Below are 26,239 nucleotides of genomic sequence, written 5' to 3'. Positions count from 1 at the left end.
TAACCCTCGCTAACCTTTATAACTCAAAGCGCTTCAGCTTCCAGTGAGCTCCGTTAAAAAAAAAAAAAAACGAACAGAGACGTTGAAGAAGAAACAAGGAGATAAAAAAAAAAACAATTAACCAATGAAAAAAACGAAAGAAAATAAATCAAAACAGAATTTTGGGGAGGAATATCTAGGCCCCAAGCCTGACCAAAAGCAATTCCTAGGTGTCAGACTCAAGTCTACGCCTGGGGAGAGGTTATTCGGCCCCAAAGCCAGTTCTAGAATAACCCCTATAAGCGTGAATACGTCGTCGTATTCGTGCGCGCCGTGATTACCACTCAGCCGCCGGCGTTTTAATCAATACCGCCACGGTACCGAGTCATGCCCTCTTTCCTTTTCCCTGTAAAGTACATGTATATGTCGTTCTGTAACTCGCGAAAAATGGTCTGTCTCACATAGGGTGTGTGTTAAGTTTAGTTTTCAAAGAGATCATGTCAGGGACCGCGGAGACCATTTTAAAGTGATAGGGCTAAAAAGCTGGCTAAGACAAGCAAGCATTTGAGATCACTGTTCCGCAAGGCATTGATCATGTAAAAATTCATAGTGGCCGGAGCTCACGCGCGCGCGAGCGGAGCATCCATAAGTAAGCAAATGGTTATCCCAGGGTCGAGGGGGGGGGGGGGGCAAGCAACATGGCAGCCAGTTGGAGAGTTCGCTTCCTATTTATAGCAGCAAAAGAAATTTTCTACCTTGAGTCGTTAAAGCGGAAATAATGTCGCCGGAAAGATTCTTATTGATGTGGTGTTTGTTGTGAAATCAAACCATGACGGAAATGTGTTTGTTGACTTGGTCGTCATTTGTTTTATGTCATTTGTGAGCCCCACGTGCGTTGAACTGATCATGGTACAATCATTTGCATTTCAGTGCATAAAAGTAACACGACATCACAAAATTATGCGTTTTTATAATTACGACAAAATTTGGGATAAAAACAGTGCATTTAATTTTTTAATAAAGATAGTTGCGACCCCTTTGCAATCTCTGAATCCACGGCATCGTAGTCGTGGTTGCTATAGCTTCCATTTCGCGGGAAAAGATGGCCTGCTGCATCATCGTCCAAAAATCGCTGACTAGATCGTGAATTGATCGCGTTGACAGTTGTGAGAACATCGCTACTCGGTTCCAGACCTCGTTTCTATCCCCCCTGGGTTATCCATCGAACCGAAAAATTTTGGGCGTCACCGCCAACCCCGTACGGATAAGGCCAAGGGACGAATAAATAAATAAAGTTCGCAGGGCAAGACAAAATATAGATGACGGGTAAAATTACTCAGCGACACTATACACAGCAAAACATCTGAGAGGTTTATTATCCAACTGCTCTATTTTGTTTTTGTTTTTTATGTGTGTGAGTGTATCGAAACCTCGATGCGCCTTTACGAAAAAAAAAATGTGGCTCTCGTTCAAACGCTACACGGTTAAATTTTAATTTATTGGTCTCTGGTCGCATTTTTCGTAACCGTAAAACGAGCAATTGACGCTATCTTCTATCGACTAGATGACGTGGACGTTTTAGTTAGATCTAAACGAAGTTATGATATGAAACCGCGGGAAAATTTGTTGCACGGTGTTTACCGTGTAGACTGAGTGAAACCGCGAGTAAAAAGAGCGACAGAGAACTTTCTTACCGAAATATTTCTCCCACGATGTCCTCAAAAGTCATCTATATTCCCTGAAATTGTGAAAAACGAAAACGGTTTACGAGGAGACCCGGCCCGAAATAATTGCGAATGATATTCCTTGTGCAAGTCCAGTTTGCTTGTTTCTGTTGTTTGCTGTTGAATCTGCGGCTGTTGATCATCAAGAATACAAATGATTGTGTTTAAACGAAGCTAAGCTGCACTGCATAGTGCGCTGAAGAAAGACTGAGACAGGACCCTGATGCAAGCTAACCACCTCCACTGAATGACTGAGCCTGATTTTGTGACAGAAAATTTCATGATGTTTTTACCGAGGCTTTCTGAACGCAGTTTCGATAGATTCCGTGTGGGCAAGATTTATATTTTCCCATATAGGTCATTTTTGAATCAGTGTGGAGCTCCGCTTTGAGGCTTGCCTATAGCTATATATTACATTATCCTTTTCACCCGGAGCCCTTAAATATCAACCCAACCAAAAAAGTGGTAGGGCTATAGCCCAACCAGCCCCTCCCCCTCCGCGGTCCCTGCATGTTCTCTTTCCTTTTCTCTGTTAAAGGAGCTTTGTCACGGATTTTAACAAATTTTTGAACAGCCAAAATTATATAAATTGTGTCACAGAAAACTTAAAAATAATGGTCTGTTTTTATTAACAATGGCTATATTAGAGCACCGAAACTGTTGTAACAGTTAAAACAAGCGTATTTAGCTGCGGATGGCTAGGATGGAAATGGATTGCAACTTGAAAGATTGAGGCTTAACTTTTCAAGTTGTTTCTATGCGTTTTCAAAAAAAGTCGATATTTATAATAGTACATGTTTGATTTCCAGGGTTTGATTTCTTTCCGCAAATTGCACGCGACGAGCACTAAGAAAAAACTTGTTGAGACAACAGGAACAAGTTTATTTCGACACTAGGCGTATGCAGTAATCCTCTTTTGGGGCTAAGCGAAAGAATCTGACCGCTTCGAGCGTTTTTCCCAGTTTCAGTGGCAGCAGTTTTCCACCCTGATGAAAGAATGCCTTTTCCTAGGAGTCAAGAGTCAAGTCTGGACTGTATCGAGAAATTGGGGCCAAAATAATGGAAATTAAGGTCATGGAAATTAACGCTCCACTTAATTAACGGCGCGGAAATTAACGTTAACAAAAATTAACGCGACTTAAATTAACGCGAATTTTTAAAATTTGCGTTAATTTCATGAAGCGTTAATTTCCTATAAAGAGATAAGGTGATATCTTTCCTTGAGATGTTCAAAGATAATGCATGTTTTTCCTAGGTTATTTTTAGAACTAATCTCGTTCCCAGATCTCGCGGGTGGGCGAAGCAAAAATCCGGGAAATCCTCGTGATGTAGCTCCTTTAATTATAAGTATCAGTGTCGTTTTATTACTCGAGAAAAAATTATAAATCCATAATGATTTGTGCATTTGCAGTCTGAATGACTTACCCACTCTGTAGGAAGAGTACATTTTGAAACATTGCAAGATCATGCCCTATGCTCTACAACTATTTCTTTCAAATCAAATCAAATTTTATTTATACACGTGACACTTAGAGTACATACAGTTCTCGCTAGAATGTGTACGTGTGTCAAGCATTTCCACTGTATTTGGAATACTGTTTGGAATATTGGAAGAAGGATTAATTTAAGAAAAACATCAGTAGAGAAATGTGGAAGATCACAATTTTCCCGCGAAAATTGATCAGGAATACAATTCATTGTGTGTTACATGTAGTAAACACGCGTACGGTAGCCATGTTGTTGGAGTTCCTTGGAGTTCAATTGGTGTTGTGTTTATTCGTCGTTTTCTCGTGGATTTTCCTCATAACCACATGAATCATTTTTGAAATAGCACTTGCCCTTGTGAAGGTAAGCATACTTAATTTAAATTCTGTCATCTACCGTCTGATAAATTAATATGAAATCTTTAAAGGAAATTTCGCCCGCATATGCAGGGTCATGCAGAGCCATCAGACGAGAGATGCAATTTACTCACAAATACATGCTGTATTTGAGTGTACAGAGTTTAACACGAAAGCTAATACTTAGCTCATGGTTTATTGTTTTTGTAAAGCGGTTTTGAGCTATTTGTTTTTGAAATAGCACTATATAATAAATAAATAAATAAATAAATAAATAAATAAATAAATAATTACACAAACATGATATAAAATAAATAAAATTAAATAAATAAGTGTAGACAAATAAAAAAATATATAAATAAATTAAAAAACAAGCAAATGTTCATATTCATTTGTGCAGATATCACAGGCGGCCCAGACGTTGTATTTTCGATCAACGTGACATATTGTCGGCGATTGTGTTACAATCAAATGGAAGCCAATTTTATGTCAATTATTTTCCACATGTAGTGTTTACTGCAATTTTTGATGCATTCTCATACATTGTCTTATGGCTGAAAACGTAAAGCAATCGCCAGCATCAATATGTCGCTTTAATCAAATACAACATCAGTGGGCTGCCTGTGATTTAATCCAAATATTAAAAGTCAGTTGGAAGCTGTCCTCTGCTTCTGATTATTAGATATTGGCTGCCAACCACGCTTATGGGCTACTTACTATATTAGTTTATGTTATTACTAAAACATGGCTTACACGGGGCCTTTTTTTTTCTAACCCAGCGTAAAATTTAAATCCTGAGTTTTGTAATACTTTAAAAACCTATCTTTATAAACAAACATGACATTTACAGACTGAAATATATTTACATTTGGTATACATCAAATTAAGGAGGAATCACCAAATATGCCATCAGATTCCCATAAAACACTTTAATTTCTGAAAGTGCTGCCTAGTCCTTTCAGTCCTTTCAAGATGCCTTCCAAAGCCATGATAAAGGTTTATAGAACACAAAACAAAATTAAGCAAAATATAATTGCATAAGTCTTGATAATCTCTCCCCGTTTTAAAGTACAGATAGAGTAATAATGTCTTTCAAAGCAAAACAAAAACATATGCCTGACAAACAGGTTGGAAGGGGGGCAGTTGACGTGAAAACTGACACTTGAACACATATGGTGTAGCCTGTTCCAGGCATTTGGTTAGTTGGGGAGTAGCACGAAAAACGGGATTAGTGCAAAAACTGGCGAGTGGAAAAATGGCGAGCGTACTTAGGCAAGGAAGCATCTTTACCCCTCCCCTAATTTTTCGCTTTTATTCCAGTAGGCCTTCCCTCTTTTCCCAAAATGGTTGCCCATGACAATTTGAAGGGTTCTGAAGAGGGAGGGGGGCCAGGGATATAATTTTCACTAATTTGAGGTGATCACAGATCTGACTTCATGTTGCATGTGTGTTGGGTTCCATCAGTTCAATAATTCAAGCCACTACTATATTGATTTTGTTTTATTTGGTGTTGTTGCTATCAACAAATATTGCTCTGTATTGATATTTTTGAGTATCTTTAATATATATGATGAGCTGTGATGTGTTCTTGTTAAGTTGAAAACTGGCAATCCAGCCCTTCAGCGTCGGCGCCACCCTTTGAATACTGGAATTTTTTAGATAAATAAAACAAGTATCAGTAAATAACTAATATATATTAACCATTAAGTGACTTATGGTGGCTTAATGAAGTAATGCGTAATGCAGGGAAAATTTTACTTGTCTTGATATACCGTTAAAGCTCTCCTTCTGAAACTTTATTTTTTTTAATAGCCCACGCCCCCATCTCTCCATCTCTCCATACAGCCCACCCTTAATGAGATAAATCATGACAATCTATGAACACAAAAACAAGATAATATCCATCCCCCATTTACTCTTTGTCTTTTGTTAGAACTTAAGAGCACTAAAACATTCAAAATCCCATTTTATTTCTTTCACATGTACCCTGATATAAAATATGTATATAAAAGTCCCCCTCTTTTTTAATATCAACCCCACCCCACCCCACCCTTAAGGTCTCGAAAAGGAATATGCCCGCTGTGGGCTTAATAGATCTCTTACAGTAACATAGACAGTTAAGAAATATTCTTACTTGACTTGTTAGGAACGCATGTGTGTCTACATCCATCGAAGCAGCATACTTTACCATCTGTGCATGCAGGCAATCCATTGCCACACTGCACACACTGGTCTTCTGTGAACACTGGTGGTGGACACTCTGGCATTGGACCGACATAAGACACATGAGATCCTTACTAATGATTTCCAATGTAAAGACTTGACTGACTGACTGACTGACCTAACTGACTGACTGACTGACTGTCTGTCTGTCTGTCTGTCTGTCTGCCTGCCTGCCTGTCTGTCTGTCTGTCTGTCTGTCTGTCTGTCTGACTGACTGAATGACTGATTGGCGCGTAACTGACCTACCAACCAACCTAATGACTGACTGACTGATTCTGTACATCAAACATTTAAGACCCCACTTGTACTTTATGCAACTTGAACTCATTTTGAACTCAATTTGAACTCAAATTCTTTCTCATTCCTTGAAAATGTCATTATGAAGTCACCGTATCGTCAAGCATTATATCGTTAGTTTTAACGTGTTTATGTATTTCCAAATCATGATTAATCATCTTTGGTCCGTTTTAGTTAATTTTTACATATTTGGTGTTGTTTTTCTCTTAGATTCTTTATTTTGAGGGCAGTGTCCTTGAAATTGCGAATAGTTGTGCACAAAAAAAAAGACTTAATAGATATCGATTCGGGCCGCTTTTAAAGGAACTACGTCACGGACAACACATATTGCAAAAATGGGCAAAGTTTTACAAAATTGTCTTTATCTTTAACAGTCGGAACTACTCTTGGTTATTTTCGCCTTTTTATTACTCCTTTGTTGTTTTTCTATGTTAGAAAACTATTATTTTGAAGTTTTCTTCAATTTGAAAGGAATCAGAAAAATGACCGTGGCATTGCTCCTTTAATTTGCTGTAGATCGTAAGACAAGTCTTTTTATCCTGTTGTAAATCTAATCCGCTTGTTCCCCGTGTTAAAAATAATAAAAGTTTGCAAAATATCACAGTTTACATTCAAGATAGAATTTAACATTATTGTGGTAATTACGTTGCATCTGCAATCTTTTACTTTTGAAACCCGTTACTTCACCCTGAGGAAAAAAAGTAACAGAATTAGCTGCAATTGATTAAAGCTTGTGAAAATATCGTAAAATTCCGGTTATGAGTTAAGTTCCCTCTCTAAAATTCGAGAGGAAATAAAGTCTATGTATGTATAAGCCCTGGGCTTATACAATTTTGTAAAGGGTTTTTGTGGGCTTATAAACGGACAGGCTTATATCCGGAGTGGGGGCTTATAAGCGGAATAAAAAAAAAATGTTTCAAAACGAGCCACGGCTGTGTTGATCGAAATACGTTTTTGAGTTAAAAAGGCATAATAAAGCATTATTTAGCCCAGTTCAGTATTGTCATCCAGCAGAGGGGGGCTTATATCCTGGGGGCTTATAACCGGATGTATTTGTTTGTTTCCAGGGGGGCTTTTAACGGGGGTGGGGGGGGGGGGGCTTATAACCGGAATTTTACGGTATTCAACACTGATGTTCTCTTCCTCCTCTTTCTTTTCCTCTATTGTCTTGACTTAGTTAAGTGACCCACATTATTTGTTTTTATTATTTTATTTTTATTGTTCCTTTTTAAGTCTTTGTTGAACTGCATAAAGGGGATTTTCTTTCCCTGAAACCTGGTAAAACAAGGTTAAACAGCTAAAAATCGCATAATTTGCCGCCTAATAGACCCTCTGGGGCATAATTTGCTACCTAACCTCCGATTTTTTCCGCACCCTACCAAAGGCCTGATTTTTAAATTATTTTTGGACGAGTGCATTTCACTTTCGGATAACCAAAATCTGAGTGGCACTTGTCCAATGGACAAGAGGAAGGAAAAAAAAAACGATTTTTGCCCTGTGAGTAAGAACTTTGTTTTCAGCAGTGGTATTTGCAAGAACATTTTTTACTAACATAACCCTCTGAAAGATTTTTTTGTTCCATCTATGTTTAGCAGGTGGGGCCTGCTTGCATTTTTTCCCGTGCTTACTTGTTCACGACGTTTTTTTTCACTTTCATCATGCATTTTTTGAAATTAAATGGTCTGTCCGCTTAACGAGATAAATTTATTACAAAAAGTCTAGAATCTTCTCTTTGCGATGACATGTTTTTTTCTCTCGTGACATCTTAACAACATGCATATAAGATGCAGTATAGGTGATGATTTGACACCATTTTTGTCGCACTTTTATAAAAATGTAAAATCACGAAAAGTTTCTTTAAACAAAAAATACGTTTCCTTAAATGAGTAAAAGTAAGGTGTACTTACACTCAGAAAAGTGCACAAAACAGATAGCAACACCACAGTAACAATAAAACGCTTCATGGCTCAAATCTATAAGAAATCGAAAACATAAAATATAAATCTGATATGAGTCAAAAAATATATAGCAATATAGAAATCTTAAATACAACTAGCTTAAAGGAACTACGTCACGGACAACACATCTTGGAAAAACTGGCAAGTTTTTTCAAGTTTGTCGTTCATAAACCGTCTAAATCTGCGTTAGTCGAAACCACCCTTGGTTATTTTTTACCATTCTTTTGTTGTTTTTCTACATAACACAACAGTTATTTTGAGGTCTTTTTTAATTTGAAAATAATCAAAAAAGGACTTATAATATCATGACTTTGTTCCTTTAAGCATTGCTTATTTATACACTTTGTTACGGGAGCTGTTCAACATACCTTACTAACACCTTTGCTAATCGTTCCTGGACTCTTCGCTGATCGAGTTGAAGCTTCAACTGAAGGATGAAGTCGTTTTTCTTAGTATTAAACCCTTTCGTGTTATGCTAAGGAGGCAAACGAGAGCACAGCTTGAGCTTATACAGTTGCGTTATGTTGTTTTATTGGCCCAGACTGTGCGTAGCCCAGACCAAGCTGTGTAATGTATTAGCTGTGTAAGGTATTAGCCCAAGCGGCGTAATGTTATGTTAAGGCGGCAAACATTAACACAGCCAGAATTAATGAGCTGAATTAAGGTAAATATTACAGTAACGAGATTAAACTAAGACAAACATTTAATGATAAACATTAGCGACAAAAGTTTAGCTTAAAGGTTCCGATGTCACCATGATCTCATTTTCAAATGACAAAAAAAAAAAATAGAGTTTAATATACGACGTGAGGTGTGAGATGATAAAAAAGTTGCAATTCTAAGTGATTATGTCTAAACAAATAGCTTTGCGCGGATAGATTCAGACTGCGTGCTGCGTAGACTTTCACAAAGTCCTTCGACGCGCGGTTAGAGGGCGACTGGGTGCAAGTCTACGTGTTGAAGCTAGGTTTCTTCTTTCTTATGAACAACGTTTCTTAAATTAAACAGCCCATAGTTTTCCATTGCATTTCTTAAGGACGTAAAAGTTACTGGTGAAATCGCCGATGGTTTTAATGCCGTGATCGTTCTTTAGATGCGTCACAATTGCTGAAAACTGGTGTTCGTCAATACGTTGTTGTAAATGCCGGCTAGCGTAGCCGACATACCCTGCATCGTACAGGTCACATTGATAATTGAACGCCGCGGCATTACTGGTTATTTTAGGATGTTTGGATTTGCGCATCTTGAGGTCTTCCTAAAGATTTCGGCATGAAATCTGGATTATCATATTAATGATGAGAGATTGACCCAAACTACATAATTTTTTTAAGAAATATCTTTTCTGTAAAAGATCTATCGTTTCGTGGTAATTGATCTCTGTTGAATTAATATATCTATTAGTATATTAAACTAGATAATTAAAAAAAAGAAACCTAGTGTCAATAATAAATATTATTTTTTTATTTTCTTTCAAAAGTATTCGTTTCAGGTTATTGAAAACTCATGTTTAATAGCTGATATAGTCATGTACCAGTATAGTATAAAAGTAGATCGGTAGTAAATATAATTTTAAATTTTAAATTTAAATGACGAGAAAATCGATACCTGACAAAACAGTATTGCCATTATCTTTGAGGGCAATGACGCTCAGCTTAAACACAATTATATGTTTCACCCTTGCGCCAATCTACTATGAACGTGTCACTGGCAATGCAGAACATTCAGATTTTATTAATCCCAGATAGAAATGGTTTGGGAGAATGCGTCTCGTTTTTGAGGAACCCTTGATTAATATGGCTGCCTTCACTTGCACTTTTGAAGTTAATTCATACCTACGCCATGTATCGACCAGATTGTGCAGTTTTTTCGACTCTAAAAAGAAATTTTGTCAACAGCCAAAATGTATATTTGTGTTGTAGGAAACCTAAAAAATAATAGTGCATTTTTTTTATAAAAAATTGCTATATTAGAGCACTGAAACTGTTAGCAAGCTTCTTTGACTGCGGATGGAAATGGCTTGCACCTTGTAAAATTGAGGTTAAATGTTTCAAGTTTTTTCCACGCGTCTTCAAAAAATTGATATTTATAGACGAATTTGATTTATATACAAAATTATGGTTACATCGTCCTTTAGATGTCCAAAGGCAATGTTTTTTTATGGGTTATGTTGCCTACCTCTAATTTCAGAACAGTTGAGACCAAAAATCTGCGAAATTCCCGTGACGTAGCTTCTTTAAACAAACAACACCTTTCGAAGCGTAAATAGCACATTAGTTGTATGACAACATCATTCGCACAAATCTTGAAGTGAATTCTAGTTACACCCTTTCCTGTCGTTACGTTTTTGTCAATATAATTTGCAGAAAACTTGGTAATTTAACGATAAAGAAATACGGAATTCGTCACGCAGCTTGTGACCATCGAGCGATTGTTCTTCTAGACAAAAGTTAGACCGATTTTTTAAAATTTTCTCAGGCTAACAAGATTTTGCAATTTAATGTTTTATTGACCAGTCTCTTAAGGCTGGTTTTCTCTAGCGACGGAGTCGGAGTTGTGCAGTCATCAAAAGCGCAGAGCGTTACGATCTAGTGAAAATCAAACCGATGGAGTAGTAGAGCGTTTCCCATTCCCCTTTTGACTACGTCGCTTATGACCTTGTGAAAAATTTTCTGAGTCGCAACCATAAAGGAGGCACTCGGAAAGCCTGAAAACTAGCATTTTGATTGGTTTGTTCTTCTGCTTCTGCTTGTCACTCCGACAATCTAGTTTTCAGTGAATTATAACCAACGGTGTCACGCGGAATCGTAAGACAATGAAAACGTTCTGATTCTTCCTACTCCGATTCTGTTGAGCTAATAACTTCGCTAGCTCGTATGACTCCAACTCTGACTAAAATCATCCTTTATCAATCTTTTATATCATTCCCTTGGGGTGGGGAAAACACTATTTTGTGCGGTCGTTTAATACATTCAGGTAGTAGAATCGAGTACTGTATAATAACACTGTATGAGTCGACTCATCTTACAGTGGTACTTCATATCACTGACATAAAAAAAGCAATTTAGTTTAGAGATGCAAAGGATATGAGGTGTTAGAATGGCTTAATATCAGGACAGAATAATAGATGCACTGTCCTTTATATCATTTTTCCCCACACGGAGTTGTTTTTCCCAAGAATTATAAATTTACCTTTGAGGTCATTGCTTTTGAAGGATCGTTACTTTCAGATTGTTCTCCACTTTTCAAACGCGTCTTGTGAGCTGTTGATAGTTAATCAGGGATGGAAGTAAGACCAGTTTCAAAAGAAAGGAAATTGTTAATAAAATGGAATAATGATCAATAATAAACAACGAATATGTTTTGCAGCATTATTGCATAAACAAAGTTCATGTTTGATTTGTCTTCTTTAACAGGTTTTTTTCTAGCTCTGTAAGAACTCAATGGCTCAGAACGTGTCGTTATTTTGATTGGAACGCACAAGTTTATCTTGCAAACTTTTTTCCAGTAGCAGGGTGATTCTCTCCCTTTACCTTGGTCTTTCGTTTTCCTAGGGCGAGAGATGGCGGTGCAGAAAGAAATTGTGGACAAACTTTACCAACTCAGGGTACGTGCTCGTCCTCAGAGCCGCTTGTCCCTCGTAGCTGGCGGAGCCTGTGCACGAGAAACAAGTGGCTCTTACGAAACATGATTTGATTGGCTGAATTTTAACAAAAGGAACAGCCAATCAGTTGAACCGTTTTAAAATCACTTCGATATACGAGAGTCTAAAGCCCTGCCTAAACGAACAAACATTTTTGTCCAACATCATGTTGGAAGAGCATGTTTCACCGTTTAGCCGCCTCTCTCAACAATGCATTTAAATGGTTTCTCATGTTTGATCTAGATCTTCTAAATGGTTTATTTTTATTACATTGTTGGTTGGAGTAAGAACCTATTATTTTCAGGTTAGCTTAAACAGGTTCTTACATAAAGGGTTATTAACACGCATTTAGGCTAATTTGAAGAAAAAATTTCAATGTTGTTATAGAGATTTTAGTGGTATTCGCCCTTTTTCTTGTATAAAATTTGCGTACCACATAATGTTTATGTAAAAATGAAGCACTAGTCATTAAGAACATGGCATTACATTGCAACTGGGGTAATAAGGCTTCATATCTCCAAAGAGGATCCAGAATGTTGACTTATCATATTTTCCTAAAAGTAAACATTTTTAATCAATTTTAGAAAATAAGAACCTGTTTCCAAATTTAAGGCTAAATAGGCTCTTGTAAAAATGGTATCTAATTTGCAAATTTTAGCCTTACCGGTTCCTAAATGTTCGGTTCTTGTATAACATTTCAGATCAGCATTTGTTTGGTTGTAGTTATACATAATGGGTGGTACAAGAGCGAGAAAAACGCAGACTAAGTAACCTAGTTATTGTTGATTTTTATCAACTAATTTAAATCTCTATCGAAATTAATAGGTGGCTTCAGTATGTTAAACTGGAAACTGGTAATCCGGTGTTTCACTTCCTGTCTTTAGTTTCCACAACTGTATAAATAAAACAAGCAACCATTAATAACTATTAGTAGTTTCACTTGCAATTTGTAAAAGTTACTGACTTAAGTTTTTGCAACGATTTCTTTAAAACCTCACTGCAAAAGTACAAAAATTTTCCCACTCGGAAATAGTCTGATAGTTAGAATGAAATGAAAAAGAAAAATATTCAAGGGACGCAGCTTATTGGAACTATAGTAACTAATTTAATGTTGCTCTAAAGATTTTTTTAAACAGTGACTTACAAATATTTTTTTTTATTGTTTTTGAAGGGATATTAATTTCCGATTATTATGCAGCAATGTGATTCGATGTAGAGAATAGGGTTTGTTAACCATTTATGAACTCACTCTTGAGCAATCATGGTCGCGTTTACGTTCAGGTTCTGTTATAACTAGCTTAATATTATTACTAATAACAAATGATTACCCCCATAAAGGCATCTGTATGCACAGCCATTGAAGCAACATATTCGAGCCCCAAAACATCCCTGGTCACAGTTATCCACACAAGGGCCATTGCGGCTCGGCTCAGGGTGGGGTGTAGGGCATATCAGACCAGCAGCTGTATGAGAGAAACACTTGAATAGATCCTATTCTAACGCTGAGAATTAAAGTGTCTATTTGATGATGCTTGTTTCCGTAAAAAATAACAAAAAGTTTTCGTTTTAAATTCGTTTCTTTCTTCTTGCATGCGTGCACATGGCTACAACACGTCTAAGTTTACACCAACATTTTTTGTAGTCACCTGAAGGCATAACGTCACTGATGGCCTATTTAAAGACCGAAATCGCCCCAATCTCCTCTAATCTTAACCACTCTTTTCCTTTTTTTGGTTTATTATTACTTTGATTTTTTAACTAATTATTTTGAGGGTAGTATGACTGTTAACTTTAATTTGTAATGAATTGCGACCTGCATAAACTTTATAAAGGCCACTTAATGGAAAACATGTATATCCGGGAAGCTTTTCTTTCTATTGGGTTGCTCCTCAATTTCAGTGCACCTCGTGCCACATGTACAACTAGTGACATTTTCCAAAATACATGTATCATGATTTAACTGCAAGTTAAATATTTATTATTATTATTATTATTATTATTATTATTATTATTATTATTATTACTATTGTGATAATCACCCTCTCTCTTGTTCCTGAGGGAGGAACTCATCACCTCATCCTAAAGAAGGAAAAAATATTTAGTGGAATTGATCTTCTTAAGAAAACAAGATAAATTGAATACAAGAAAGTCTGACATCACATTTTTGTCTCGCGTAATGCTTACTAGTAAGAGAAGACGCAAAATATAAGTGAAGACAGAAGTCTTTCGATTTCTGGTGATTTGATGTGAAGGAAAATGCATGCGCGCACGCACGAACACACGTACGCACGTACTCGCTTACGAACAGACCAAAGAATAAACGAACGAACGAATAAATGAATTTTAAATATCTATAAATACAACAAAATAAAGTTTCTTTGCGAAAAGTAATTTTTCCTAAGATTGAAAATTTAGTAGTACGAGTGTGGTATACTTACACTCAGCAGAGCGCACACAATAGACAGCAACACAACTTCCAAGATGAAACGCTTCATGGCTCAATTCTAAAAGAAGTCGAAAACATGAAATATAAATTAAGGAGTATATAAAAGAACTTATAAAAAACATAAAAACTTAGCTTGAGTATTTCTTATAAACTTATTTTGTTCTCAAAATTGTAACTGCCTTTACGATTTCCTATACAGTTGATTATTTGGAGTTGTGAATGAATGACTACGCTGCTACTAGTCTCCCAAATAAAATCTTTTTGCCGTACGCGTGATTTCATTAACTGGATCAGGATAACATACTATATATCGTATAGGCCATTAGCAGCTTTCACCCGACTAATCAGCCACGGTCGTACAAAGCCGAAAAAAATATTTCGAAGTGGTAACTTACGATGCTTGCTCCAAATTTGAGAGAATTAAGAATTGTTTTAAAAGCCTCGGTTACTGTTAAGTCGACTAAAGCTCCCTCGTAACTCAAATCACAATTTTGAAAAGAGGTAACGGTAACAATAATCTAAGTTTGTGAGATCTAGAATTGAAATGCGAAAATACTTCTTTGTGAATTTAACCGTGGTTTATAAGTCTGGCAATATCTTTTGTTGCGTACAAACGAAAGAGGTCAGTTTGGACTATATATGGCGTTGAAAGAAGCCATTTTGTCGGCAGCACTTTAGTTTTATACCGTCTAGTGATAATATATAATTCCTTTTACATCGGACCGCCTACGCGCCGGCCATACCCTCTCGAACTTGTCTTCAGCTTTACGTATACGAGACTGTTTTAATTGCATCTGCGAGCCACCATGTCGAACTTTGAGCGAAACTGAGGGAACTGCACTGCAGTCAATTTAGTATTTAGGTTTTGCATGTACAACATGCACTTGTGTTGAGTTCCATTCCGACGGAACTAGTCGAGTTAAGTTTTCGTCATTTTTATCGTTAAACGTGATCAAGACGTGAAAAACTGAATTTAAATGAATAGTATTTTTATATTTATATATATTCAGGCTAGTTTCCTCTCGTAGTTTGTAGGCTAGGGTAAGTTTTCGTTGCAATGGCAATGGTGTTTGCTATAAAGCCAGTTTAGAGAAACAATGTGTCTCCAGATTAGAAACATGTACAATCTATAACGTATGATCACTTTTGACTTGTCGCTGAAACTGTGTGCACCGTATTCTTATTGCGGTTTGGCTACTATAAGGCTTTTAAAAATATCCCTTATATTGATCAGCGTTATTTGCCTTGCCTAGTCTAAAAGGAGCCACTTGTATGAAAAAGTAAGCTAAACTGGAAATCACTTACCAAACTTCAACAAAATGTCGTTCCCGTTGACGCTGTTCTTAGCGAATCAATATATTGCTACTACTGAGCCGTGAGACGCTTTTCTACACACTTATATCCAAAAACAAGGGACTTTTGAGGTTTACAAACACGGAAAACGTTTTGCTGATTAAACTTGACTTGGCCCTTTTTTTGTTCTAATTCATAACCTGTAACTCTGTTTTGATAAACACTCAAATGAATAGGGAATCCCTCAGGGCAACTTTGCCGACCAAAATATACTCAACTAGTTCGATTGAATTTATCTACAGTCCTGATATGATCTGGACAAAGAAAAAATGACAAGGACAGAGCAGCTCACTGTAAGATGTTCCTCCAGTCATGCTGAAGTATTTCTTCTTACTAAACATTAAAGGTATCACTATGTGTGTTAGATTGCATGTTTCAGGTTAAGTGGCTTTTTCCACGTTAATAGGCCGCTTAGCAATCCAGAAAACTCTTCTTACGTGGTGTCATGCACGAAAACTGCCCCTTAAATTAGCTATATTGGCCTGTACATGTAGCTTTAGAGGGTCTGAATGTGGAGGTATAGATTTAAACTATTTTATTGTAAAATGTTGTTTGGCTTGTGCAATCTGGTCAGCAGTCAGATATAAATTCTTAAAAAAAATATGTTAATCATTGTTATTATCCATCCTTAAATTAACATCGCAAAATTAAAGCCCTTCTTTAACCGCAAAACAAAGGAGTTTCTGGTAAGGGTCTGATCAATATATTGGTACAACTGAGAAAATTAAACAAGGAACGTGTGATGGTTTACAAACACGGAATAAGTCTTTCTAATGAAACTTGACTTGACCCTTTTTTGTTCTAATTCATAACCTGTAACTCTGTTTTGATAAACAATCGGATGAAAAGAGAACCCCTCAGGGCAACTTTAGCCAGACCAAAATATGCACACCCTGTTCGATTTAGCTTATCTACAGCCCTGACATGATCTCGCACAAAGAAATGTTGAGAAGGACAGAGTAGCTCATTGTACGATGTTCCTTCATCCTTGCTGAAATACAGTCGAAGCTCTATTAACGGACACTCTCGTAAGCGGACAGCTCTACTTACGGCCGCCTTGTTTGAAATCCCGTTTTACGCTCCCATACAAACTCTGTATTTTTACATTCTCGTAAGCGGACATTCCCGTAAGCGGCCGCGGACACTTTCTGAGAATACGACTTAGACTTTTTCTTTGTTTTTAAGCTCCCGTAAGCGGACATCCCAAAGATAATCCTTTTAACAACCTTTGTATCTTGTTTTTATCAATCAACTTCACATCACCGTTCGTCACAATGATTTTACAGTAATGACGTTACCATATTTCAGTGTTTGTTTTGTCGTCATCCACGTCCGTCCGGTTATTGTTAGCTGGGCAAGCTCCCGTAAGCGGCCATCTATCCCGTACACCTCTAGTGGCCGCGTACGAGAACCATTCTCGTAAGCGGCCAGCTCCAGTTTCGGACACTTTTTTCGCGTCCCGAGGGTGTCCGCTTACGAGAGCTTCGACTGTATTACTTTCTACTAAACATTGAGGTATCTCTATGCGTGTAAGTTTGCATGTTTCAGGTTGGGTGGCTTTTTTCAGCTTTATATGCCGCTTAGCAACCCAAGGGTCTCTTCTTACGTATAGTAACGTGCGAAAACTGCCCGGGGGTACTCCCTTTATTAAGCTTTATAGGCCTGGTTTCAGGAAGTGCACGCTAGCCTGCAAACAGACTCCCCAGTGGGGTATAGAGAGAAAACACCGTCGCCTTAAGCCAATCCACAGATCAGTGGTGTTTCTCGAACTTGTTCTCTTTGGAGATTTTGAAGAAAACGGTCGATCGTGTTCACGCCATTTCCTCGTGGGTAGAAGTTCAGCAATTCGATTCCATGTAAAAAAATTGTTTTCTTTGTATATTTTTTTGTATATATTATTGCTCCTTGGATAGTGGATTAAAACCAAAGTAAATACGGATCGATCATTTTATGACACTCAGTTGGAAACCCACTCTGAATAGGTAACAGGTGATAAATCTAGCTCCGTAAAAGGTGATACTTCTTATTCCAGTAAACATCAAGTGTTCTATGGTAAACTTCTATTCTACAAATGGATTTGTGGCAATCAATATTTTTTTGATACAAATATCCAAGAGAAAACAAAAAAAAAAACACTTTGAGTTTCGGCAAACAACAAAATTGTTTAGTTTTTGTCTCCGCTTTAACGAATTCATTTTGATCTATTGTGCAATTTACTATTTAATTTATTGTACCAATTTTATCCAAATCTTAAATTTTTTCTTCAATTTTGACTTTGTGTTGCATGTTTGTTGGTGTTGTATCAGTTTAATGAATAAAGCCACTGTCGATTTTGAGTGCAAAAAGCGACAACAACACATCGTAAGCTACGAAGTTGCTTTATTGATTTTGCTGACAGATAAAGCATCTTTTCACAAGCATGCATATACTGACTTTTTTCTTGCCTTAATACAACACCTTATAAATATCATTTGTTACCAACTAAATTAGTCTCCATTGAAATTTACGAGTATCTTCAATTACGAGGAACTGTGATGTGCTCTTGTTAAGTTGGAAACCTGCAATCCAGTGCTTCATCCGTAAACTAGAGAAATAAAACAAGCATCAGTAAATTACGTAATAACCGTTAAGTGGCTTTGTCTTGATGAAGTAATGTGCAATGTAAGAAAAACTTCGCCAGTCTTAACTTAGAAAATTATCTTTAGTCGTTAAAGATGAATTTAATGAAAAAAAAAAACATGGGAGTTACTATAGGATCAGTTAAACTAGAACACTAATTTTCTGCTGCATGACATCTTGTTTGGAAAATGGGAATTTGCAATTAGATTTTGTTGTTGTTTCTTCAGTGATATTGATTTCAGATTTTACAGGAGTTTATTTCCATCAAGGGAAGAAAAGTTTTTAGGTAACTTTGTTTTCTGTGTATGAGATTTTTATGATTTCCTTCAAGGTTCAATGTTCATTTATACACTTGCTCTTGAGCATGCAATGATGTGGTAAATGTGCTGGTTTCTCAGCCCAAATTTTACCCAAATACCGTTTTCCATCCTATTGTTTTTCCGATTTTACAAATCCCAGTCCCAGCTTATTTGTATGTCAGTCCCAGCTTATTTGTATGTATGTATTTGTTTGTAATTCACAGTTCCAGTGAACCAAATCCCATTTTCCCACTGAAAATTCGCCCAAATCCCAGTTCCCATTTTACCCCATTCACGCCCCTTATTAGAAATTCAACTTTAATTCTTTTATACGTACCCTAACTTATTCATGGTTTTTAGCAAGCCCCCACCATTTCTATAAGGAGCCCCACCCTCCCACCCCTCCTCAAAATGCCTTGCAATGAAATAAATAAATAATAGATATTTTACGGAATTATTCATTATTAAGATAAAGTAATATCATTACCTGGGTAAACACATGTGTGTCCACACCCATTGAAGCAGCATATCTTTCCACCTATACATCCACCCAAGTGTGATTCCTTGCCACATTGTTCAACACAAATGCCCACGGTTGGCTTTGGGCACCCTGGCTTTGGACCAACTGTATGAGAAAACCCCATAATATAAGACTTTCAAATAGATCAAAGTGGCTATGAGCCTGTGAACTCGTAAATCAATTTATAAAACGAGAATATAAAACCATGAAACGGCAAACGTTAACAAAATTAAGCTTTGTCCAGATCAGCTGCAAATGATGTTTTGAACAAGTTCATTCCCCAATCCGTCAAATCATCTATATTCTACACATTCAAACTTATCAACTTTGTATACCGTCGATGCTGCAGGTTAACTTTCTACACATTCGCATTCGAGGTAACTTCCACTCCCAGCCAAATATGTTTAAACCCAGTTCAATACATCAAACATCTAATCGCTTCAACACTTCGTTGAAAGTTCGCCACGACTTCCTATACTTGCGGTACTCAGAACTCACTTCAAAATGCTGTGGTACAGTTCATAACTGACTGTTTCAGTGCACGATTTTTTGGGCTTTGCTGAAGTGGCGTAATTGTTGTGTCACAACAAAAACAGATATGAATATATGGCGATCGGTTGTGAGTTCAAATCCTAGCCCGGGAAGCTTTCTTTTGTCCTTTTTTTTTCATTTTTTATATTAAACCCATGTATACATATCATTTCGGTATGAGTATAATAATTATTCAAGATCGTATCAAGAAATGCGTTTCAACTTTGATAACAATAGGCTTTGTTTTACAAGCGAAAAATGACCCTATATGGCCATTTTGGAACAATGGCGCAACAGCTTCAGAACACACGAGGGATTTGACGAAGTTTCCGATTAGCATACGAGCGGGAAATTTAAACGCTCGGAAAGATTGAAGAAAAGACAAATTCTCCCCGGGAGGGTGATACTGGTAGGTTTTGTTCAGTGCAAATACCGACGGCGCGGGGGACGGGTAGGGGCGACAGTTTCATAAAGGTGAACAAGTGGAAATAAAAATTAAGAAAGGTTTTGAGTTCAAAGCGCGTTTCGTCTCTTCATAAGTGTGAATAAAATCTTAACAAGAGTTTGAGTTCAAAGCGTGGGTTCGCGTCTTCGCAAGTGCGACTAAAAGTTTCGAGCATCGTTTCGAGTTCTAAGCGTCGGTTTGTTTCTTCATAAATGTGAATAAAATCTTAACAAGAGTTTGAGCTCAAAGCGTGGGTTCGCGTCTTCGCAAGTGCGACTAAAAGTTTCGAGCAAGGTTTCGAGTTCAAAGCGTCGGTCCGTTTCTTCACAAGTGTGAATAAAACCTTAACAAGAGTTTGAGTTCAAAGCGTGGGTTCGCGTCTTCGCAAGTGCGACTAAAAGTGTCGAGCAGGGTTTCGAGTTCTAAGCGTCGGTTTGTTTCTTCACAAGTGTGAATAAAATCTTAACAAGAGTTTGAGTTCAAAGCGTGGGTTCGCGTCTTCGCAAGTGCGACTAAAAGTTTCGAGCAAGGTTTCGAGTTCTAAGCGTCGGTCCGTTTCTTCACAAGTGTGAATAAAATCTTGACAAGAGTTTTAGTTCAAAGCGTGGGTTCGCGTCTTCGCAAGTGCAACTAAAAGTTTCGAGCAAAGTCTCGAGTTCAAAGCGTCGGTTTGTTTCTTCACAAATGTGAAAAAATCTTAACAAGAGTTTGAGTTCAAAGCGTGAGTTCGCGTCTTCGCAAGTGCGACTAAAAGGTTCGAGCAAGGTTTCGAGTTCAAAGCGTCGGTCCGTTTCTTCACAAGTGTGAATAACATCTTAACAAGAGTTTGATTTCAAAGCGTGGGTTCGCGTCTTCGCAAGTGTGACTAAATGTTTCGAGCAAGGTTTTGAGTTCAAAGCGTCGGTTTGTTTCTTCACAAGTGTGAATAAAATCTTAACAAGAGTTTGGGTTCAAAGCGTGAGTTCGCGTCTTCGCAAGTGCGACTAAAAGTTTCGAGCAAGGTTTCGAGTTCAAAGCGTCGGATCGTTTCTTCACAAATGTGAATAAAATCTTAACAAGAGTTTGAGTTCAAAGCGTGAGTTCGCGTCTTCGCAAGTGCGACTAAAAGTTTCGAGCAAGGTTTCGAGTTTTAAGCGTCGGTTTGTTTCTTCACAAGTCTGAATAAAAACTTAACAAGAGTTTGAGTTCAAAGCGTTGATTTGTGTCTTCACAAGTATAAACAAAAAGTAAACCGAGAGTTCATGTTCAAAGCGTCGGTTCGTATCTTCATAAATATAAATAAAAAGTTAAATAAGGTCTCATTTTGAAGCGTTGGTTCGCGTCTTTATAAGTATGAATAATAAGTTATGCGTGGTTTAATTTCACGTTCATAGCGTTGGTTAGTTTCAGGCGCGGAAACCTGACCTGACGAGTACAAAATTTGACGCTACCTACTGCCCCAGTGTAGCTAAATTGTCATACCGACAATCTTCCGATTAGTCACGAGCTTTTCCGGTTAGCTTCGACGAAAGTCCCTTAGCGCAACCAAGAACAAAGGGACTATTGTTTAGTGCTTAATCCAAAAAGTTGAAACACAACAATAGACCATTTCTTGATACGTCAAATTTAACATTATCGTGATAATTACCATCTCTTCTCTTCCTGAGGACGGAACCCATCACTTCATCCTACGTAAGAAAAAATAACGAATTAAATGGAAGTGATAAATCTTGTGTGCTTTTTATAAGTAATCGACATGAATTAAGTACAGAAAGTCTTGAATTTTAAGGTTACAGTGGAATATATTTTATTTGAGTTCTTTTTCATCCGATCTGATATATATTCTTCGCTCACGATATTTACGACCATACAGAAGACGCAATATAGCTGATGATCCGAATCCTTCTTTATTACATTTTCGCAAGAAAATCTCTGTTAAATTTACGAGAAAGATTCTTTATAACAAATACACATGTATCTTTTACATATGTTTCATTATAATTAACAAATTCATATGTATTTTAATGTATAAGGTTACACATAATTTGTGCTCGTGGACTATTTGTAACATGTTTTCGAATAACAGCCACACTTATAACTTACGGTTGAGAGATTTTTACCTACATATATGTAGATTTAACACTGTTACCTATGGAAAACATTTAATTAGATATCTAGGCGCAAGACTCTGGAGCAAGTTAGTAAAGAAAGATCGGCCGTCAGTCTCAAGCAGTTCAAGACCCAGCCAGATACTCAGGCTTGATTTAAGTAATGCAACTTCCTAGATGCATTTGCCATCTTTGCAATTCATAATTGTAATTTTTCTTACAGAATTTTTCTATTTATCATTTGTATTTTGTATCAGAATTATGTTACTTATTATCTGTTTCTAATACTATTTTATATTCATATAAGATAGTTTTAGCTAGGTGTCCCCCTATTACCAGTGGGGTTCCCCACTGCTAAATGTAATAGACACAATAGTAAAGTCATTATTATTATTACGTTTTCCTTAGATAGCACGAGTGAGGTACGTGTGTACTTACACTCAAAAGAGTGCACGCAATAGACAGCAACACTACTGCAAAGATGAAACGCTTCATGGCTCAACTCTACAAGAAATCGAAACAAAATAAATAAATTTAAGAGTCAAAGGACATACAGCGATATATAAAGCTTAAAACCTTAACTTGAGCAATGCTAGTTAATTTTTTTTGTTTCCTAAGCTGTTTAAAATACCTTACTGACACCTCTGACAATCGTTGCTAGACTCTTCGTTGATCGAGTTGAGGCTTCAACTGAAGAATGAAAAAGTTTTTCTCAATTTTGAAGCCTTCCGTGCTAAGTGCTTCGAAGTGTTATGTTAAGGAGGCAAACATTAACACAGCCTGAATTAATACAGCTGATCGAGTTTAAGATAAATATTATACTATTCAGCTAATAGCTCCTTTTTCATATTTGAATAAAATAATATGTACACAGAGGCGAAGCAAAAAAAACCAACAGCTTAATTATATACTAGAGCTTCAACTCTTTAAGATCATACTTCTGAAAACAATTCTAGAAGGATTCTTTGCTGCTGATATAAAATGGGTTCTCGTTAGCAATGAACAGAGAGATTGTTTTACATAATTATTTTCTGTAAATAAACGTATTTACTTACCTATGATAGTTACATTTATGAAGATTGATAGTTTGCATGATATTCAAAGACAAGAACAAATTAAGAACGAGGGGAGAGAGCAATAAGTCCAAGCCAAATCAGAATTATCATATAAAAAAGGAGTAATATTAACCAAAACCACATATTTAAGAGATTTTTTTCTTTTTGTAAGATAAAAGTGGTAACTGGTCCTTGGAATAATATTAAGTAGCACAAATAGGTGATTAACCAGAAGAAACCTAGTTTAAATAATAATATTGAGTTTTGTTTTTGTTCCTTTTAAAAAAGTTCGTCTCATGTTACCGAATACCCATCTCTTATCTTAGCAATACTTCATGGTCTATTATGAAAACAACTTGTAAAGCGGAACTAAAACTTATTTAAAATTTTAATTTAAACGACTGGAAAATCGATACCTGACAAATAATATTTACATATTATTATACCCTTTATATCATCCACTATAAACGTGTCATTTTCAAAATTTTCGATCCTAGATAGATACAACTTGGTTAGAACATACGTGTGCTGTCTTAAACAAATAACGCCTTACCAAGCGCAAACAGCACATTAGCCGTGTGTAAACATCATTCGTACAAACCTTGAAGAGAATTCTAGTTACACCCGGTTAATTGTTGCGTTTTTTCGTTGTAATTTACAATTATCTTAGTTTAAAGGAGCTGTGTCACAAGGATTTTGAAAATTTTTGGTCTAAACTGTTCTGAAATAAGTAGTAGGCAACTTAACTCGTGAAAAACATTACAGTCAACTCTCTCTAAAACGGCCACCTTCGGGACCGACTCCAACTGTCCGTCTTAGAGAGGTGTCCGTCTTATAGGGAGTTTAGCTACAGTAAAATGACTGTAAAGCGGCAGGGACGAGACCAACACCGGGTGTCCGTTTTATGGAGGTGTCCGTCTTATAGAGGTGTCCGTTAAGAGAGAGTTGACTTTATCTTTGAACATCTGAAAGAAGATATGACCTAAATTTGAGGACAGACATCAATCATGGGCTATAAATATTGATTTTTTTGGAGATGCGCGGAAACAACTTGAAAAGTTTAGTCTCAATTTTTCAAGTTGCAATCCATTTCATTCCTAGCCATCTGCAGCCAAATACGCTTTAGACCAGTTTCAGCAACAACAACAATTACAAAAAGAGAATATTATATAGTATAAATAATTAATTAGGGGACTAATATAGCAATATACCTTTTTCGCTCTGGCTCGCAAAGAAGAAAGATTACAAGCGTGAATTGAAGTTGGACATTTCAGCCCAAACCAATACAACTGAATAAGGATAAAAGCACCCGATAATGCATGACAGAGAGCTTTAAAATTCCCTAGCGGTATCTGGATTTTACAAAGCCCGACAACTCCGTTATGTTTGAACGAATCGGAAAGGTAAGCTACGTATAAACACGGTTTGTTTGTCATCCACTTCAAGTGAAATTTTTGTATGTGTATTATCAACAAGTAATCACATGATTTTTCTCGTACAATTTGGGATAAATCAGCACTCGTAAATTTTTCAAAGACTACAAATTGCACTCGCCCTACGGGCTTGTACAATTTGGTTAGCCTTTGAAAAATTTACTCGTGCTGATTTATCCCAAATTGCACTCGAAATCATGCGATTACCTATACGTATTGTATTGTATTGTATTGTATTGTATTGTATTGTCAGTCAGTCAGTCAGTCAGTCAGTCAGTCAGTGAAAAGGTTGCGGTTAATTTTCCAAGTTAATGTTAGTTTTTGTTTGATTATAGTTTATACTGAAAGTTATTCAAACCATTATGGCGACAAAAACACACAATAAGTTACGTAGTTGCTTTATTTTATTGATTTTGACAACAGAGAAAACATCTTTTCATAGGTGTTACTATTTTTATTCTGATTGATTACAGGCTTTTCGTGTCATTTGTTATCATCTACTACTATAACTATTTATATTACTGAATAGCTTCAATATGATGAGCTGTGATGCGTGAAGTTGGAAACCAGTTATCCCGTGATTTAAGGGAACCATTCGCCTTCACCCTGAATAAACAAAACAACCATCAGTAAACAATTGTGTTACTGTTAAATTCTCAAATCCATCACCAGTTCAAAAAGCTTTGCTACTTTAAAGAAAAAGATGATTTAGTTTTTGATAAAATCAATCAATCAATCAATCAATCAATCAATCAATCAATCAATCAATCAATCAATCAATCAAAATGATAGTGAATTAACCAAGCCACACATTGACAGCTTTATTATCAAATACGTATTGATGATCGAAGTGTCCTTTTCTTTAAATCTGGAGGTTTCCTGGAGGTTCTCCTCGTCCTACCTAAACTGTTCACTTGTCTTAAATAATTCTTATGTGGCAAATAAAAGTGATGATGATGATGATGATGATTTCTTTACACGCTTATTGGCTATTGGTCATGTTGTAAGAAAGTAATATGTAGCGCATGGAAAGCTAATTCGTAGTCTCAATTTAGAAAATCATCTTTAAGTTGTTAAAGACGAACTTAACAATGGTCAAACAATCTTCAATTCTGTTGTAAAACAAAAATTGATTGATTTATTGATGGACCGACTGATGATTAATTCATTGATTAATTGATTGATTTTTGAGATGGAACAACTCGCGAAAGTAGTTTATATAGTTGTTTCGCTTTCATTAAAAAACGTTCCTGGCTCGAAATTTTTGTAACGAATTACCTATCTCGGAGTTACTCTGTTAATTTTGATCAGAATAGAATGAATGAAACAGAAAAATTTAGGGGACACGTAACCGTGAAACTATAGGATCAGTTCAGCTAAAATGCTAATTTTAGATATTTTTTGGGACGCAGCGAATGATTTTCAAATTATTCAAATTGTTTCTTTTTTGGGGTGATTTTTGTTTCAGATTTAACAGCAGTTTGATTCCTCTACAGCACGTTACTTATACCATATTATAGGAAATGAACGCTCCATGCAATTAATGCGAATTATCAAAATTCGTGTTAATTTAAGTCGCGTTAAATTTTGTGAGCGTTAATTTCAAATACTGGATTCTGTGGGAACACATATGGAAATTAGGAAACAATATCCTGCTCTTCTCTGTGCACCATTTTTCAGTCATGCTTTCAGAAGAGTGGTACAGCAGCCAAAATGTCTTTAGAGACATCACAAATCGCGTTAATTTTCTTCATTTTGAAAAATTGCCCTCTCGTTAATTTCCTTTATT

At 36.5% G+C, this 26,239-nt stretch overlaps 1 protein-coding gene across 6 annotated transcripts in view; it reads right to left on the bottom strand.

Moving 5' to 3' along the window:
* The window catches only part of LOC144630009 (WAP four-disulfide core domain protein 18-like), a 59,129-nt gene that overhangs the window by 17,586 nt on the left and 15,304 nt on the right, over positions 1-26,239 (bottom strand). For 2 of the 6 annotated variants that reach the window (XM_078488280.1, XM_078488279.1), the window contains one exon: positions 24,860-25,056. The exons of 1 other annotated variant lie outside the window; for it this stretch is intronic. In XM_078488280.1, coding sequence (XP_078344406.1) covers positions 25,033-25,056 — 24 coding nt within the window. In that variant the 3' untranslated portion in view covers positions 24,860-25,032. Of the gene's footprint in view, positions 1-17,871; positions 18,046-18,866; positions 19,005-21,502; positions 21,543-22,400; positions 22,467-22,593; positions 22,689-24,859; positions 25,057-26,239 lie in introns of those variants that run through there. 3 more of the 6 variants (XM_078488281.1, XM_078488282.1, XM_078488287.1) reach the window with 3 other exon arrangements.

This window comes from Oculina patagonica, chromosome 11, assembly GCF_052425735.1.
Source record: "Oculina patagonica isolate OP01 chromosome 11, crgOcupat, whole genome shotgun sequence".
NCBI lineage: Eukaryota > Metazoa > Cnidaria > Anthozoa > Scleractinia > Oculinidae > Oculina > Oculina patagonica.
The sequence above is the reverse complement of the archived record's forward strand: the minus strand, read 5'-3'. Positions and strand labels throughout refer to the sequence as shown.